The sequence below is a fragment of the Phalaenopsis equestris genome, unplaced genomic scaffold, assembly GCF_001263595.1.
Source record: "Phalaenopsis equestris unplaced genomic scaffold, ASM126359v1 Scaffold000002, whole genome shotgun sequence".
Lineage (NCBI taxonomy): Eukaryota > Viridiplantae > Streptophyta > Magnoliopsida > Asparagales > Orchidaceae > Phalaenopsis > Phalaenopsis equestris.
In genome coordinates this window covers 61,599,243-61,617,480 of record NW_018164444.1, presented here as the reverse complement: position 1 = coordinate 61,617,480, position 18,238 = coordinate 61,599,243, and the positions used below count along the sequence as shown (strand labels likewise).

The 18,238-nt window shown below is 34.6% G+C and overlaps 2 protein-coding genes across 2 annotated transcripts; both read right to left on the bottom strand.

The window, feature by feature from the left end:
- Nucleotides 1–4,790: 4,790 nt before the first annotated feature.
- Nucleotides 4,791–12,249, bottom strand: LOC110019440 (short-chain dehydrogenase TIC 32, chloroplastic-like). Its single transcript, XM_020717102.1, has 9 exons — nucleotides 12,104–12,249; nucleotides 11,860–11,987; nucleotides 9,389–9,620; nucleotides 9,204–9,283; nucleotides 8,352–8,505; nucleotides 7,959–8,037; nucleotides 6,379–6,463; nucleotides 5,324–5,370; nucleotides 4,791–5,022 (listed from the first exon to the last, which is right to left on the bottom strand). Exons 1-9 carry the CDS (start codon nucleotides 12,247–12,249, stop codon nucleotides 4,867–4,869), a joined length of 1,107 nt encoding a protein of 368 aa, XP_020572761.1. The 3' UTR covers nucleotides 4,791–4,866.
- Nucleotides 12,250–13,431: 1,182 nt separating this feature from the next.
- Nucleotides 13,432–17,813, bottom strand: LOC110017988 (glycerol-3-phosphate 2-O-acyltransferase 4-like). The gene is made up of 2 exons (XM_020715190.1): nucleotides 17,070–17,813; nucleotides 13,432–14,578 (listed from the first exon to the last, which is right to left on the bottom strand). The coding sequence occupies exons 1-2, from the start codon at nucleotides 17,694–17,696 to the stop codon at nucleotides 13,733–13,735; spliced, it is 1,473 nt and encodes a 490-aa protein (XP_020570849.1). The 5' UTR covers nucleotides 17,697–17,813; the 3' UTR covers nucleotides 13,432–13,732.
- Nucleotides 17,814–18,238: the final 425 nt, after the last annotated feature.

The following is an 18,238-nucleotide window of genomic DNA, read 5'->3' as shown; positions in this document are numbered from 1 at the left end:
TAGGACTGTATTGGAGCTATTGATGAAACACACGTCAATGCACGCCTATTTAGTGCAGATAAAGTTGAGTACATCGGCCAGTGCGACGACCCCACACAATATGGTAGTGTGTGTTTTTAACATGTGCTTTACCTTTTTAACATGTGCAATACGATAGTCGTGTTTTCAAGTTCGCTACTAGAAACTTGAGACATAGATTTTTGTGCCCACCTCTTGGTAAATACTATTTGGTTGACGTCGGATATCCATTACAAAGGGGATATCTAAAGTCCTATCCAGATACGAAGTACCACATTCCTGATTTTGAAAGATCTAGTGGTGTAGCACGAGACAAGAAAGAGTTATTTAACAAAAGACACTATTCATTGCACGGCGTAATTGAAAGAGCGTTCGGAGTGTGGAAGAGGAAGTGGGTCATATTACGAGATATACCGGCTTACCCTTTTCCAAAGCAAGTACAAATAATTGTTGGCACAATGCCACTACACAATTTCATCCGATGTCATCATTTCAGATATGATACGGAGTTCGCCGTTCTAGAAGATGATTCAGTGCAAATCCCACCTGAAACATTCGAATACCATGTGGGACGTACAACGTCACACGAAGAATTGGATTCACATGATGCATGCACTCGAGAAGGTGAAGATGCATCCGAGATGACGACTTTACAAGAACAAATAGCAGATGATATCAGTCATTCGTGATTGAAGTTTTTCACAGTTTTCCGGGTTGTGTTTCATGTTTCTTCAGGGATGTCCACACATTGTCGAATGGTTTCCACTGCTCAATTAGATTTGGAGCAACAACTACTATGTTATGTTTTATGAGTTGTGCTATTTTGTGGTTTCTTGGAATTGTTCGATTCCATTTTATTTTATGTTCCAATGTTCAAAAATGTTCATAACTGCTATTTTATATGGGTTGGCCCTATACTGCTTTTGGTTTGGCATAGCCTCCATTTCTGAGTTATTATATTTGCACTATATTTGCACTATACTGTTTTTTTTGTTATTTGCATCTGATACCTCTGTAAGCTGCATCTGTTTTCAATGCACAACTGCTAATAAGTACTTTATGAATTGTTGGCATGAAGTATAAATTGTGATTTTGTGGCATGAAATGAAAGTGATGTTTTTAATAAGTGGCATAAAGTATAAATTGTTTCTATGATATCCCAATTGGACACAGCTGCTCGGAGTTTGATAGTACCACAACGGGAGACCACTGCATGTGGCTCGAGTGCTTCTGTTTCTACGATATCCCAGTTGGACAGGTTTGCTTGGGGTTTTAAGGTATCAGAACCGGGCAACATTCGTCGTGATGTACTTTTACATTTTAAAGTCAATATTGTCATTTTTTTCTTGTAATTTTAACATGGATTTTTTACTTTTTTGGGTTATATTATAATCCATATTAGTGTATGAATGTGTATTTCATTTTCGTATATGTCACTGTGCTTAGTTGATGTAATCGGAACTTTTTGAGTTATATAAATGTTATTCAACTCTTTTGCATTTTGATGTCATGACATTTGCGAAAATAACAAATTCTGCGTGATAGATTATTCATTCAACTAAAAAAATCTGTGAATAAGTTGTCTACAAAACACACAAAACAAACAGCTAAACAGCTTATCCAGAACAGGGACAGAGTGGTCATTTATCCAGAATAAGCTGTTTTCCAAACGCACAAACCAAACAATCAACCAACTTATTCAGATCAGCTGCCCATCAGCAGATTATCAGGATCAGCTGTTTATCAGCATAAACTGGAAAAATTGCAGCTGCCCCAAACATATCCTGAGTCTTATTTAATTTATAAAAAAAACTTGGTGAATATCTCTCAAATGCAACACTCATATTTTACTTAAGTGCACTAAAAATAAAATAAGGAGCTAACAAAAGAAATTTAACTAAATGAAAAGAAAGAGTACAAAAATGTCTAAAGTTAGCTCAACTTAGAAGCTAATAAAAAATTAAACCCAATTTCAATTTTGAAGTGCCATCCAAGTATTACATCCTGTTTATGATAAAGACTAATAATGGTCATCAACACTAAGAGACTACTGAGCCGGCATAAATAAAATGACAATAAAAACTTAACAATTAGGATTTGTAAGCAAGCAGAAAGTAAATCATCAGATTGTTGTCATTGTTTATTGCGAGGCTCTATCGTGTTGACAATTCTTGGTCCCTAACGAGAAACCTCGGAGCGTCCGTGGGATGACTTTTGATGACGAGGAACAAGATTCTTTCCTCAAGTTAGTTTATCAAGAGTTAGTTTAATACCTTCGTTCCACTTTCTCGTGGTGTTTAGCTTATATGCTTATTTGTCTTGTTCTGGATTGATAGATTCAGACTCGGTTTGTTCTTTTTATCACTTTTGTGACTCAACTATCTTGGATGTTTATTTGCCTCTTAGTCTCATTTTGATTGACCCTCATTTGTTGTACTTCCTTATGAATCATTAGATTTCCTCGGGATTCGTGTTTACACATTCATGATGTACACATGTATATATAATATGACATATATATAAAAACTAAAATTTGGGTGTTGCACATATAAGTACATAGGAATTGAGTGGTGGGTATATATGTAAATCTTCCATCATTTAATTGAAATGATATAATTTTCCATATTTTAAAGTATATGAAAAGAATGGGTACCTACCACATAATTTCTTATAAGGCAATTGATTTGATACGAAATTGACATGAAACTAATTGCAGGGGCCTGACTCATGGGCTACTAAGAAGAAACAAACAAAACAATTATTTGGGGTTGTTGTGATACTATATTTCTATTTCCTTAATTAAATATTTTAAATTTATATCAGTGGTTTAGATTTTCATTTTTTTAAAATCTATAATTAAAAAAAATATCCTTCGCTTAATTATTTTAAGTGATAAATTTTGTATTTTTACGATTACACCGCTCAAACTTTTCATATCACATAAAAAATATTATTATTATTTTTATTTTTAAAATATAAAATATATATTTTCATACATAAATAAAATGAAATGAATCTAAAAATTGAAGTTTAGTAATAAGATGTCTAAATACATAAGAATTAAGGGGCATGTATCTAAGTTTTTTCTATTTTTGTATTTTAATATGGTATAATATGTAATTAAAAAATTACAATTTATGGTTTACTCATATTAAAATAAATTAAATGGTTAGAAAATCTCTTTCTGCTAAATTTGAATCAGATTTTTTGGCTCAATTTTTTTTTACATTTTATTTGCAAAAATAATTAAAAAGAATAATTAGGAATTATTATTTTTTTTTAAATTTTTTTACAATAACATCATATGCTCGTTGACCTTGAGCTTTTAGGTTCAACGATCCTTAGAAAACCATGTTCCATGCCAGTTTTCTTCCACATTATCATGGCAGATAAAATTATTAATTTTAATTTTTTTTGTTAGGGTTAAAAAAATAAATTTGTGTAGAAATATTCATTAGAAGGGGTATTTCACTTAAAAAAAAAAAAGGTAAAAGTGATAATTTTGATGTGATATAAATATTATAGTGTTATTCATACAAATATGATAGTTTAAGGGTGAGTTTGGGGCAGCTTGTGCATATCTAGATAAGCCGCTTATATGGAAACGCAGATCACGGGTTTTGATCCGTTTTCTGCATTTAGTATAAGAAATCAATGTGTTTTTGAATAAGTTGCTCAAACGCAGTTTCTAAACGGTGAGAAGGCATTTTCGAAACGTCACCGCAGTGGATAAGCTGCCCCAAACAGAGCTTAAGTGTTTGATATATAAATACATAATAATTGTTTGATATTTATGTAAATTCCCATATCTTGGGAAACATTTAAAGTTTATATGTTAAATATCTAAATACATGAATGTTGTGCTGTATTTATATGTAAATGCTCCTTTTATTGTTTGGAGGAGGAGAGATATCACAGATCTTTTAAAAAACTAGAATTATTTTTCAAAAAAAAAAAAAAAAGTTTAGAATTCACTATAAATAATTAACAATAAAAAGGCTTATGATTTGGGTTCACTTTTAATTTTAATTTTAATTTTTTTATTTATTTATATTTTTGATTGATATAAAATGTATTTAGTACATTATAACATGTTTACATAATTTAAAAAAACATTTAAAATAATTTAAATGATTTGAATGCTTTAAAAAATAAGCTAATTTATTTTTAGAAATAAAAAATAAATATATGTAAAAAAGTACAAATAAAAAGCATATTTTTAAAATAAAATAAAATAAAAGTAAAAAAAAAAAAAACAACAAACCTTTAAATATTGAATTACAAAGAAAGCCCGATTTATACAATCTCTTATCCTTAAACTCTGTGAAATGGAGTTAATTAGTTATGTTACATCAATTATCTTTGTTCATCCTTAATTCTAATTAACTTAATAGTAATAAGCTTATAATTAACACTCTCACCTTCCCATTCAAAAGCTTCAATAACAATAAAACCTTAATTTAGTCCTAATTAACTCTTAACCAACTCTAATCATGATTTAATTAAAGTATAATCCATCAGCAGCACATAACCCTCTCATCGACAATTATCTATTTTCACCAGAATTAAATATGACAACACAGACTTTCCAAATCAGTAAAGGGTCATTTACACACATAACACCCAATTCCTATGTATTTACATATCCAACGCCTAAACTATACGTTTTACATTAATACCACCAAATCTTTCGTATCACATCAAAAATATCACCATTTTAACATTAAAAACGAGAAAAAAAACATCTTCATGCATAGGTAACGTGGCATTCTTGTAAAATTTGAAGTATAGGTGGTAAATATGTAAATACATAGGAATGGAATGGTATTTATGTAAATCTTCCAAAGATTAGATGAGTTCCATGCTAAAGTCCCACAATTTCTTGGCTAAATCAGCATCCTTGGCTTTGGCACTTGGATCTGCTATATTGCTGTTATTGAAGTATTTTCCACTAACTCCCTTGACATCAGGATGCAGTGCCGCATAACATGTTGTTGCTGCTCCCTGTTAACAAGATGAAATCATATGGCAATGGCTAAACAAATAAATAAATGAGCATTTACATATATGCCCCTCAATTCCTATAATTTTACATATCTCACACCTAAACTTTACGATCTACGCCTGTGCCACCCAAATCTTTAATATCACGTCAAAAATACCACCTATTTAACCTTTAGAAAATGAATTAAAACCTTCCATGCATGGGTAAGGCGGTATGTTATGTAAAAAATTAAAGTCTAGGAGTTAGATATGCAAATACATAGAAATTGAGTGGTATGTATGAATAAAAGTTTAGGCTAACCTGTTGAGCATTTTTCAGAACCAGCTTCCCAAGAGTGCGAGACAGAACTGGAACAAATTAGAAAAAGGAATTTAATTTCATATAATGTTAACTCAAGAAATAAAACCTGGAATTAGAGCATAATGCTGAGAGATAACGTAAGCAGAAGGAAACCAAGTATAACCCTAAACATGAAAATAATTATGTTTTAATTTGGAAAAATATATTAAAAAAAGTTTAGGAAAATGATGGAGATGATTAATCCATCAACTTTGATTTTAATGTGATGTTACACATATGACCTTTCAAGGCTAAAGAAATTTATAAGAACAACCTTTTAGTACTCCCTGCAAGAAAAATGATTGAAATGATTAATTCTAAATGACTTAATTGAATGTAGGATTAAATCAATACGCTCAGCAATAACTTCATTATACTTCTCATAAATTTGATTTGCGCATAATCACCACAATCATAAGTATCTCCTTACACAAAATTAAGAAAAAAAAATCTTATTTCATATTCATAAGAAATAAAAACACAAGTCACGTAGGGGTGTAACTGAGCCAAAGCCGGCTCGTGAACCAGCTTGGGCTCAGACCAATAAGTGGCTTGCGAGTTGAGCTCGATGAGCTAGCAAGTCTCAAACTAGCCCTGACTTAACTAATTAACTCGTGAGCTAGCTCGTTTAAACGAAATATTAATATAAAGCATACACAAAATATATTAAAATTCAAAATTTTATTTCTAAGTTGTCAAAATTGTTAAAAATAATACATTTTAAATTTTATTCAAATGATTTCTTATTATTTACCTCCTAAATTTTCATTATATTTGTCATTTTATTATAAGACTAGTTTGAATTAATACAATTTTCTCTCTTTCGTGATAAACAAGCCGACTTGTGAGCTAACTCATGCTCACAGAATTAAGCTCGACCTTGAGCTCGAACTCAATTAAATAATCAAGCTGGGGGTGACTTGAGCTCGACTCAACTCATTTACATCCTTGACGATAGTAGTAACATATTAGCAGGAGCTAATTTACCAAACACAAAGATGAGCAGACTAACTTACAATCAATGAAACTATGGTGGCGCAGAAGGTTAGTGATAATTGATCCTGGATGAAGAGAATTTGCAGTTATATCCACCTCATCTTCCTGTTAAAAGCAAGAAGTAAAAAAAGAGTTATTAACCTGATGCAAGTTTCTAAGCAAAAGTGTACAGCACATATAATCAAAGTCGGGAGCAACTCCATTTCATGACAGGAACATTTAAAGAGACACCATTACTATTGGCGTGGCCAATTCTAAACACATGGGATTTGCTTCAAGGCTCATTTGGTTGCTTTAAATAGAAAATTATATTTTAGAAATAATGATACTTTTATTTTTCACCATAAAAGGGAAGCATAAAACTAAGTTAAATGTTGTTGTTATGAGAATACTCAGACGGTTTGGTCACATTAATACGAAACGATTAATGTTGTTGATATGAGAATACTCACATAAATGTTGTTGATATGAGAATACTCAGTTGGATGAGTGTATTGACTCTTAGAGACAAAATACGAAACGATTATATTCGTGAAAGGGTTGGTGTAGCTCCAGTGGTAGATAAAATTAGAGAGAGCCTCTTAGAAGGTTTGGTCACATTAAATGTGAACCATCTGATGATCCAGTTAGAAGAGTAGATGTTTTAGATTCAATTTATGATAAGAAATGTAGAGGTAGGCCCAAAAAGACTTGGGCATGTTGTATAATAAAAGATCTTAATTTATTAGAATTAAATGAAAATAAGGTGCTCAATAGGACACAATGGAGAAAAAAAATTCATGTAACCGACCCCACTTAGTAGTGGGCTAAAGGCTTGTTGTTGTTGTTGCTGCTGAAAATAACATCATAACTTCAAAATTTTTAGAATGTTTGTGTACGTTGAAGTCAATATTGATGTCTATCAACCACCTGAATGTTGGATTAATAAATTTTATCATTTTTTGAAATGTGATTTCAAACTTCAAGCAATCAAATGAGCAATCATCCAAAAATAGCATAGACTATGTATTTCAAAGAAAGAGAACGAATTTTTCTAGCTTATAACTGATGACAAAATATTTGTTAAAAAGTCGAAGGAATCCACAAAATATACAAAAAAGCAAAAGAAAAAAATATGTAGCAATTCAAGATATAAGATAACAAAATAAACTACGCAAAATTGACCACGAAAGTACATAAGATCCTGTAGCCTTGACATGTGATTGTCTTCATAGTATCTACAACCTTTACACTGATAAACCATAAACCTTGATAACTTGCATCATAAACTATGAGCATATTTCATTAAAAAAAAAAAAGATTTTTCAGATATATTTAAAGCAAGGGCATTTACATACACAATTCTTATCTATTTACATATCTTACACCCAAACATTCATATTTACACACATATCATTTAAACCTGTAATATCACATAAAAAATAACATTACCACAACTTTTTGAAAGTGACATACACATTTTCTTGAAATAGATTTAAAGCACAAAAGTTTTATGATGTAAATATGAAAATTTAGGGGTGACATATGTAAATACATAAGAATCTTGTGCTCATTTAAAGCAATATATTATTACTGACCAAAACTGAGCATACAAAAGTACCTTAAAGCGTCTTGCAAGTTCATTTGCATGCAAAATGTTTGCAAGCTTTGACTGCCCATAAGCACCAAGGGTGCTGTAGCTGCAACAAAATAGGATAAAATGAAAATTTAATGGCTCAATTAGTATCAAAGAAATTGGAAATTAATTAATATTATTTTTTTTCATACAATAAATTGTGCATTAAAACACTGTCGCGATGAAAAGACAAATTCTACAACTGTAAACTAAATTTTCTTTAACACACACACACGCACGCGCGTAGGTATGTATGTAGGTTTAACGAGTTATCAAGTTAATTCAGTAATTCAATTTGTTGCATATTCTAGCTTCAAATTTTGCAATTTTATTGAATACAAGGTAGGAAGTAATTTATAAAAAAATTGGTGGACATACTCTGATCGCTCGTTTATCCGGTCAAAGCGAATCCCTTCTCTATAAGCAAATCTATGCCCCTCAGAGGAAACATTGACAATCCTTCCTTCTATTTTACTGTCACGAGCTGTTTTCTTCATATTCTCCAGTAGAAGATGTGTCAGCAGAAAATGCCCTGAAAAACAGATACTTTAATACCAACCAGTGAATAAATATAGAAAACCATACCAAAAGAATGTATCAATCGAAACCTTCATACCACACAATTCTTATATATTTGCATATCTAACACCTAGGCATCACATAAAAAATTCCACTATCAGTATCTGTTTAAAGTGAAATACAGCTTTTTATGTATGGTTTATCAGTTTATGACACCAAGGTTTTATAAGTATACATATCATACTATGGGTTTTAGATATGTAAATACATAAGAATTGTGAGCTATGTATGTAAACTTCCCAATTTTATAACAGCAACATTCGGGTAATTATAAAATACTCACTAGTTCAGGCATCTGCATGATAGCAAACGCATACAAGACCTTCAAATATGCTTTTTCTTTGTTTTACAAATTTATTTATACGGCGCCAATGCCCTCAGTCGATGATGTTTTTATGGTTCCAAGGTATACTGGTTCACAAACCAATTTCCCGAACAAACTTTTTTTGAAAGTAAAGAAAAAGCTCTACCAACTTAAATGACGACCAAAGAATTGATTACCAATAGACTATGCAAATTTTTAATAAATCATCGATATAATAATTAAAACAATTCTTCATATGAAAAAACAAATAATAGCATTAACTATTAACATTCTTTAGATGGAGATGCTAGATAAGGCTAATACAAAAGAAATAATTAAGTACATACCAACATGATTGGTTGCAAATTGCAGCTCAATACCATCTTGAGATAGCATGAAAGGAGTAGCCATAACTCCTGCATTATTACTTCCAATACCAAAAAAAAGAAAACTCAGTTACAAAAATGCCAAAGCTACAATAAAACAAGAGGGAAACATCATGGAAGTGGATTTAATTCATGTCATTCCTTACATAAGTATGTTCAGTGGAAGTTCAAGGGAATTATATTCAGAAGCAAACTTCCTAACCGATTCCTTCGAAGCCAGATCCAACTCCAAGACATCAACTTTAGCAGAAGGTATCTCTTTCAAAATTGTTTCTCTGACACCATTGCCTGAAGACAAGCTTCTAACTGCCATGATAACCTGAACACCACGCAGAGCTAGTACACGGGCAGTTTCAAGTCCAATTCCACTAGATGCCCCTGCAATAACAATGACTTCAGTGAAAGTTCAGTATATGTTTAGCATAATCATGTTAAAAAAAAATTATTGGCTGGAGTGTTTCATAAGTTGTTTGGTAAAAACTATTGTGACTTAGATATGAGTTGATTGAAATAATATATATATATATATACACAACAACAACAAGCTTTTATCCCATAAATTGGGGTAGAATACATGAATCTATTTTTCTCCAGAATCCTATGGAGTGTCATATTTTCATTTAATTCCGACAAATTATGATTAATTTTTATACAAGAAACCAAATTCATTTTATGTCTACCTTGACCTTTCTTAGCATAAGCCAAATATAAAATAGCTAATCTCCTAATTGGATTATCAGATGGTCGACGCTTAATATGACCAAGCCATCTAAGGCGACTCTCTCTAATCTTGCCTACCATTGAAGCTACTCCAACCCTTTCACAAATACATTCATTTCGCATTTTGTCTCTAAGTGTAAAGGTGCTCATCCACCAGAGCATTCTCATTTCAACAACACTTAACTTAATTTTATGATTCTCTTTTGCAGGCCAACATTCTGCACCATAAAACATTGCAAGTCTCACCACCATCTTATAAAAGTTAAAGTGGTACTTTTCTATCACAAAATAGGCCCAATGCATTCCTCCACTTCAACCATCCAACATGAATACTACTAAAAACACCCTCATATGTATCGCCATCACTTTGAACAATAGACATAAGCTATTTGAAACATCACTCCTTTAATGACTTGATCACCCAATGTTATAACCTCACCACTAGAGTTACAACTACTAAAATTACATTGCATGCATTCAGTAGTAGATATATGCAAACGAAAGCTTTTAGACTCTAAAGTTGACATCCATAATTCAAGATTTTCCTGAAGTCTCTCTAATCTTATCCAGAAAAAGGATATCATTAGCGAAAAACATGCACCAAGAGAAATCCTCTTATAAATGTACAGTAAGAACATCCATAACTAGAACAAAGACATATGGGCTTAAAGTTGATCATTGATGTAATTCAACAAAAAATAAGAAAATATTTGGTCATCCTCGTTGTGTTTGAACACACTTAATAGCTCTAGTACACATATCTTTAATGTTAATCAATATGTAAATAAGTATAATTAGATAATCCAAAAGGAGTGTAATTCTGGGAAGTCACCTAACCTAATGTTCTTAGAAAAATATTTAGTTCATTTAGTATGCTTTTGTATCAAAACAATTAATCCAATAAAGCACAATACTTGCTGCAATTATCAAGTGAAGAACTTCCTAAAATAAACTCAGCGTCATCCATTTGTTGATTTCAACAAATTTATAGTCACATCAAACATCTAAACAATATGAACCTAACCACATAAATAGCAGTCTAATTCGAATCCAAATGAACCCAGGGCAAACAATTAAAGCATAATTAGAAGCGTCAAATTATTAATTCAAGGGCTGAATAATCTCTAAACTTGGCATGTTCATAATCTAATTGGCGGCTCAATGAGAGGAATCCTACGATCCTATGTCATTCATTTCGGAGGGCAATATATATAATCAAATGAATCATCACGGACAGTCATATAGAGTATTTTGAAATTTTGGCTAAATTTATTAAACTGTCTATCCCAAAATTCTATAAATAAGACCCGGTTATTATATACAGATGCTTGTCATCTAATCTTTATAACAAGGCTAATATTGATGTTTATCAACCTCGGTTGTAGCAATACAAGGACAAACAAATATTCATACTTTTATAATTGCTGCGATTTTCATTCTCCAATTAAAGGAAAAGTATGGCTTGAAACTTGATACATATCAACTTAATCAGGCCCCATAATTCTTTATTTTCTGCGATTTTCACATAGAAGTCCAGCTATCTTATCTTGCTGTATAAATACTATATATTTCTATTGGGCTAGGACTTAAGTTTTTTAACCGTTGAGAATTATCTAGCGCACAACAGTATATTTTCCAAACAGAGACTTCACTAACCACCATTAAAAAAATAAGGCTTCAAAAAAGCAATTCACCAAACGAAAATAAAACAAATAAAAAAGTTGTCTTTCTATCGGACCAAACAGGTTTAATCGCCACTCCACCAAGTTCAAAAATGCAAAGATGAAATCCAGCCAGCATAACATATATCTATAACGCCCTAATTCAAAACTAATATTTTTGGCAGTGAAACCGCCGAGGAGCATCAGAAACAAGAGAGAGGCGAAGGAGACGATGCCTGTTACGATGGCGGTGAGGCCGGAGCCATCCAATCCCCGGGTGACTTCCTCAGCAGTAGAATACCAAGAAAAACCAGAGGGGCTCTTCCTGGCCACATCTTCTCCGCCTTCGAATTCCTTACTCTTTCTGAGAACTTGAGCAGAGCTAGGGTTTTCTACGAAAATGAGGGCGACAGGAGAGAGCTTCCGTGGCCCCACCTAAAATTTTTTATTTTTTTTTTAAAAAACGAAAATAATCCTGACCGGAGATCACCGTGATCTACGATCAGGATCGAACACGCATGCAGATGCATGCGGTGTCCGCACGCAATAATCCGAACACGAGCGGAGTGGTTGGAAATTTGCTTCGTCTCCCCAGCGGACGCGCGGACATGCAATCGGATACCCATTTAATAGCTATTATAAATTTATGATATTAAAATGATGCTATAATTACATGCACTGAATTTGAAACAATCTATTAATAAATATAAACTTGGTGAAAATTTGAAAAATCAATGAAAGAGGAATTTAATTTGTAAATAGTAATATTTGGAGTGTTATATTTGCAATTGCCACAAATAAATTTCTGATATTTGCTTAGCATCCATTTTGTTGAGCTTTGAGATATACACAAGTTAAGCTAATAATAAAAATAATTTTTTTATTGTTCCTACTTAATTTGACAATATTTTTAATCTTCATTTTATTTTGTTTTGATCTCAATAAGTGGAAGGGATTTTTAATCTTGTAAGAAAATAAATAAATAAATCAGGATCGGACACCGTCCATCATATCTTTCATTTATAAATTATAGTAAGTAATAATTTAATAAAAAATAATATTAAATGACATGAAGGAGAGAAGTATGATGCAGCCTCAAAGTCTAGCTTCTTTCACAAATTTGATGGATAAATAATAACTTTTAAAATATTTATATGGAGCAACATGTAGATGAAGGCCGGACATCTCTGTCGCTTAAGGTTTTGAAAAAATTATTGCGGGAAAGGTGTTGTTGGTGAAGTTGTGTGTTTATTTGGTTGGTTCAGTTGTGCATCAGCATCAGCTTTGCCGTAGTTGCTTATGACAAAAAGATATTATTCCTTTTGTATATATGTACCAATACATCAAAAAGGTGACAGCACAAATCTCAAAAAAAAAAATGACCGTCTCAAAATAAGAGTGTGATGGAAGAGATCTCTAAAAAAGATCAACGGGTCCAACTGAGAACCAAGAAAGGCCGCAGGATGACTGGGTCGGCAGACTGAGCCAAGACTCAAGCTGACTTAAAGCAAGGACTCTCAACACAAATATCTCTAGACAGAATGGCCCGAGCTATAGCCAATCATTTCGGGACGCTCTAGGAGAATTATATCAAGCCTAAACCAAGCCAAGCCAACGGATTGAAGTCCGTCGAACATATAGAAAAAAAATAGAGAAAATATAATCTATGGTGAAATGCTAAAAATACCCTAGTAAAAGCCCGTCTAAATTGGGACAAAAAAAAGGTATTTTATGTTTCCTCAAGAGAGCTTATTCTCTCCCAGACTTACTGTTCATCAGAATATTTCATATTTACAATGTGCTGACAATCATTTGAAAATATTGAGAACAAACTTTTGAGAAATGAATACGAGCATACGACCACAATGTTGAAATATTCCCATAAAGAGAAAAATAGAGCCGTTTGAAACTGAATTAGCCCTAGTTTTACATAGCAACAATCACAGCATTTGCCATGCCATTAAATCAGTACCCGTTGGACATTTCATCGAACAAATTACGCTATTGAGCAAATATTTCAACAACAAAAGCAAGAAAATAATAATAATTTAATAAAAAAATTTAACATTGAAGGGTGAGGCATTTCATCAAACACCTTGGGAGCATCTCTCACCCTTTCTTCCCATCATACCCTCCAAGCCTAAGATACTTATCCTTCCTCGTAAGCTCCGTGCACTGAAACCCAAGCTCATCCGCAATCACCTTCTGCACATGGTTCGCAACCTCAATCGCCGACCTCCCGCCGCCGCAAGTCTCCTCCTTCCTCAACGGCGGCAAGAAAGTCACCTCGTACTCCGGCCTCGGATTCATGAAAAAGAAAAAAGGATCCGCAAACTTAAACCCCCTTACCGTCGACCCGTAGAACACGCTCTGTTTCGTGTTGATGGCCACCGGAACGATCCGATCGCTAAGCTCCGCAAACAGAGCGCTGAATCGGAGCAAAAATGGCTCGCGGCAAGTCGTTCCTTCGGGGCAGACGACGACGTCGCCGCGGCGGAGGAGGTCGGAGATCCGAGCGGCATCGGTGGCGCGATCGCGGGAGAGGGGGACGTTAGGAATGGGTGAAAGGAAGCTGGAGACGCGGGAGATGCTGTAGGTGACGCAGGAAACGGGGCGGCCGAGGGCGATGCTGACGAGAATGGGGTCGAGAGCGGTGCGGTGGTTGCAGACGAGGAGGGAGCCGGGGGTGGAAGGTGGCGGTGCATGGCCGCGGATGGAGAGGCGGATGCCGGTAAGACGGTAGGTGTAGCGGACGAGGTGTGGGGGGATGGGGAGGTTGAAGAAGACGCGGAATAATGCTACAAGGAGGCCGAGAGGGAACCAGAGAAGGACTCGGAGAGCCGCCGAGGGTTCCGGCCGCTGGACGAGACGGCCGTCGTGGAAGATCGTGCGAGCCTGGAGCTCGTTTTGTGGCACGCGTGGGGCGGACCGGTTTGGTGGAACCATATAACCCTCCTGTTTCAGTGGTGCAGCCATATTAGAGCAACAAATACGGATTACTATATCAAATTACATACAGACCATCCAAAACATTAATATTTACAAATTTATCATATTGGAATATCATATAAATGAAAGAATATAGACTAAAATTTTATTATGAATTTCCATATTTGTCTGGCAATTAAAAAAATAATAATAATGCAATTTGATAATGATTTTGTAAATAAAAGGAGAAATCTTGCATAACCAGCATAGTAGCATTTCACCAATGTCAATTAATCTTCTCGTGATTAAAATATTTTTTTAATATTTTTAGTTTGTTTTTTTCTCATAAAGTAACATTTGTGCCAACCCTTCCTCCCATTTTATTTTAATTTTTAATTAATTCTACTATTAAGTATTTGTACATCCAAAAAATAGGTTTCCTAAGGATTCAGGTCATTTGGGTTTAATCGATCAAGCCTAATCGTCGCGAACCTAAAGCCTAGTTGCAAGTAGATTGTACTTGCCAACCATATCCCTTTAAGTTACAACTATAAGATTTGTCACTCAGAAGGGCATGGCGAGCTCCTCCGCCCCGGCTCACTAATACTTTTTGAGTTTCTTCCCTAAGCTCACATGTAGCTTTCGAGTAACACTCTCAAGTTCATTGAGCAATTCTTCAAAGTAGTCTTTATGGCAGGACGAAGAAAACTCCAACCCATTACTGTCCATGTGTTATGCAGAAATAATATGAAAACGAAGAAATTCACACAACAACAATAAAACACAAAAGATTTACGTGGTTTCACGTTAAATTTATTCGCCTACGACCACGGGGAGAGAGATTTAACTAGCACCATATGGGGAAAGGAAAAAGATTTGGAGTTACAACTTTTGTACATCTCACCATACCTCTCACCTCAAGTCTCTCATGAACCCTAAGTTCTGTTTATAGAAGAGGATTAGAGCATATAAGTAAATAAAGTCAAAAGACCAACTGGAATTCCATGTGTTTTATCTTTCTTTGGGAGGTTTCTCCTTCGTAGTTAGCTCCTCTTCCCATCTAGGACATGTACATGCTAACCGCACCACCTTTTAGAATGTTGGATCACTGAAAGTCTTTTGTGAACACACCCTGAGAGTCAAGTCTCATCGGATATCACACACAAGCAACGACATGATAAGCTTAAAACCTTACAAATAGGGATATCCGACTGAGGCGAAAAACCGACTAGATAGATAAGACGTAGACCCAGTAAGACTTAAGCCAAATCAACAGTGAGCCACAACTCACCCAACAAAAATAAATTGACTCATCAGTCGACCGACCGACCGACCGAAGCGCAGACAAAAACCTCCTGATCACATTCAGATGATTGACTTTCCCTTGCCACAGCGAACGAGATCTTTGTTCAACCGAACGCCTCGGTCAACCAAACACAATACACGGTCAACATCTAGTCGATCGTCTCAATCGATCGCATTCTAATGAATCGATAACCAAATACTATCATATAAAAATTTGAATTGTAATATAGATATGAAATAAAATTCATATAATTTTTTAGAGCATTAAACATATTAAAAACTGTTTTCACAACTATTCCCTTATTTAAGTGATTGTACAAAATAGATCTCTATAAATGAATTGTCTCTATGAGAACTCCTTTCACTTTATTCTGTCATTTAATTGAGTCTAACTCTCGACTCAACAAAAGACAACCTTACATCCAATATTGGCAAGACACAATTCTCCAAATCTTCTACTTCTTTTCACTCATTTCACTCACCTCATTTATCTCTTATGAATTATATGAATTCAATAATTATAACTCTACGTACTAACATGATTCGACAGTATCATATACTTAGAAAAATCCTGCCTTTATGTTTCTATACATTATGGTCCTAATTCTGTCGTATGCATGAAAGTTTCTTTGGCTTGCTCGTCAATCTAGGTCCTATTAAACGTAAGAATAAAGTTACAATTCCAATATATTTTATTTAAACTCGCTTATAAATTTGCAATATCGATATTCTAACTCAATCTTTACGTAGCATATATATTTATATATTATTTTGTACAACATTTCTAAAACATAAAGAAAGCCCTTTTAACCTCATTAAAAATCAAATGGAAGGAAGTTAATACTTTGATATTTACATTCATAACATTCAAATTTCTCATATTATATAAAAATATTATTATTATTAATTTTTTAAAATAAAATACATATTTTTATCCATATAGTTTCATGCATATATTTGAATATGATCATGATATTTTACTAATAAGTTTATATATCAACTCTGTAATTTTTTTGAATGCAATTCCTTGTCAATTAAACAAGTGCCAAATATTTAAAGAAGATTTAAAAAAGGCATTACGTGGGACTTAATGCTTGCACGCTATACTTTTGTTTTATTTAGAAAACTAAGAAGGCGCTTTTATGAACCAGTCTGCGGCAGCGAAGAACCAAAACAGTAGGGAAAAACGAAGGGGGAAAATGAGTGTACGAACCTTGCAGATCGCCATAAACGCATGATCGGATCCCCGATCCCCAATCCCTAGCTCCGGCAAATCATCCCCAAACTCCTTCCGAACCGCATCCCGCTTCCTTTCATCAACCAGCACCCCTGCTCCGGCCACAAACCCTGTAGCCTTCCCTGTTTTCAAATCCACCTCCAGCTCCGTTCCCAGCACCCGATCCCCTCCCAAATACTCCTTCACGAACGGATCCACAATCACCGTCGGATTTGCGGTCACCACCACTCTCCGCCGCCCGCACGCCCGGAAAGCGCGATAACTATCCCGTCGAACATCCGCGGCATAGAATCGCGGAAGCACGGCGCGAGCGGCGAGCTCAATGTCTCGGATCGGTATTCCGGCGACCGCGATGTAGATCATGATCTGGATTCCGGCGGCTTCGGAGGCTAGTCTGTAGACGAAGAGGATGAGGGGGGAGAGGAGGAGGAGGAGAGCGGCGCGGAAAAGGCTGCCGGCTTCTGCTGCTAGGAGGAAGAAGTAAGGGAAGGAGCTGCGGGAGACGAGGAGGGTTCCGTCGAGATCGGCGGCGACGGCGTGAGTTTCGCGGCCGGAGAGATCGCAGTTGGCGATTGAGGGGAAGCGGTGGTGTTCTTCTTTCATGGCGTAATTGGGATTAGTACTTCTTGCGTGAGAATTGAGAAATGAGAACCTGCTGTTAGGGAGGAGAGGGGGGTTGCGCTTGCAGAGAAGGCGATGCGGCTGTTCGGTTTATATGAAGGTTCGAGTCGGGTTTTGAGAGCTGGATGGTCGGTTTTACCCTCCAAACGGAAAAAAAAATGTTTTTTTATTGCTTTCGGTTTTCATGTAAAAACTGTTGTACATACCATACATTTATGTAAATTTTTCGAAATCAGATTCTGATGGACTCGAATTTTATGTATAACAATATTATACATGTTTGATACTTGTTAGGAGATTCTAGGCGGCAATGGATAATTGTGATAGTATTGTACAAGAATTCAACACACACTCAAATTAAAGGGACAGTTAGTAGAGATATGAGAAATATTTGCTCGAAAAATCTATAAAGAAAAAAATTATAATGCCTTGCCTAGCCTAAAAGATCAAGTAAAAACTTGAGATACAAGTAAAGTCTCTCGTCCCAAAAATAGGAAAGAGTTATAATGTCGAAAGATATGAGC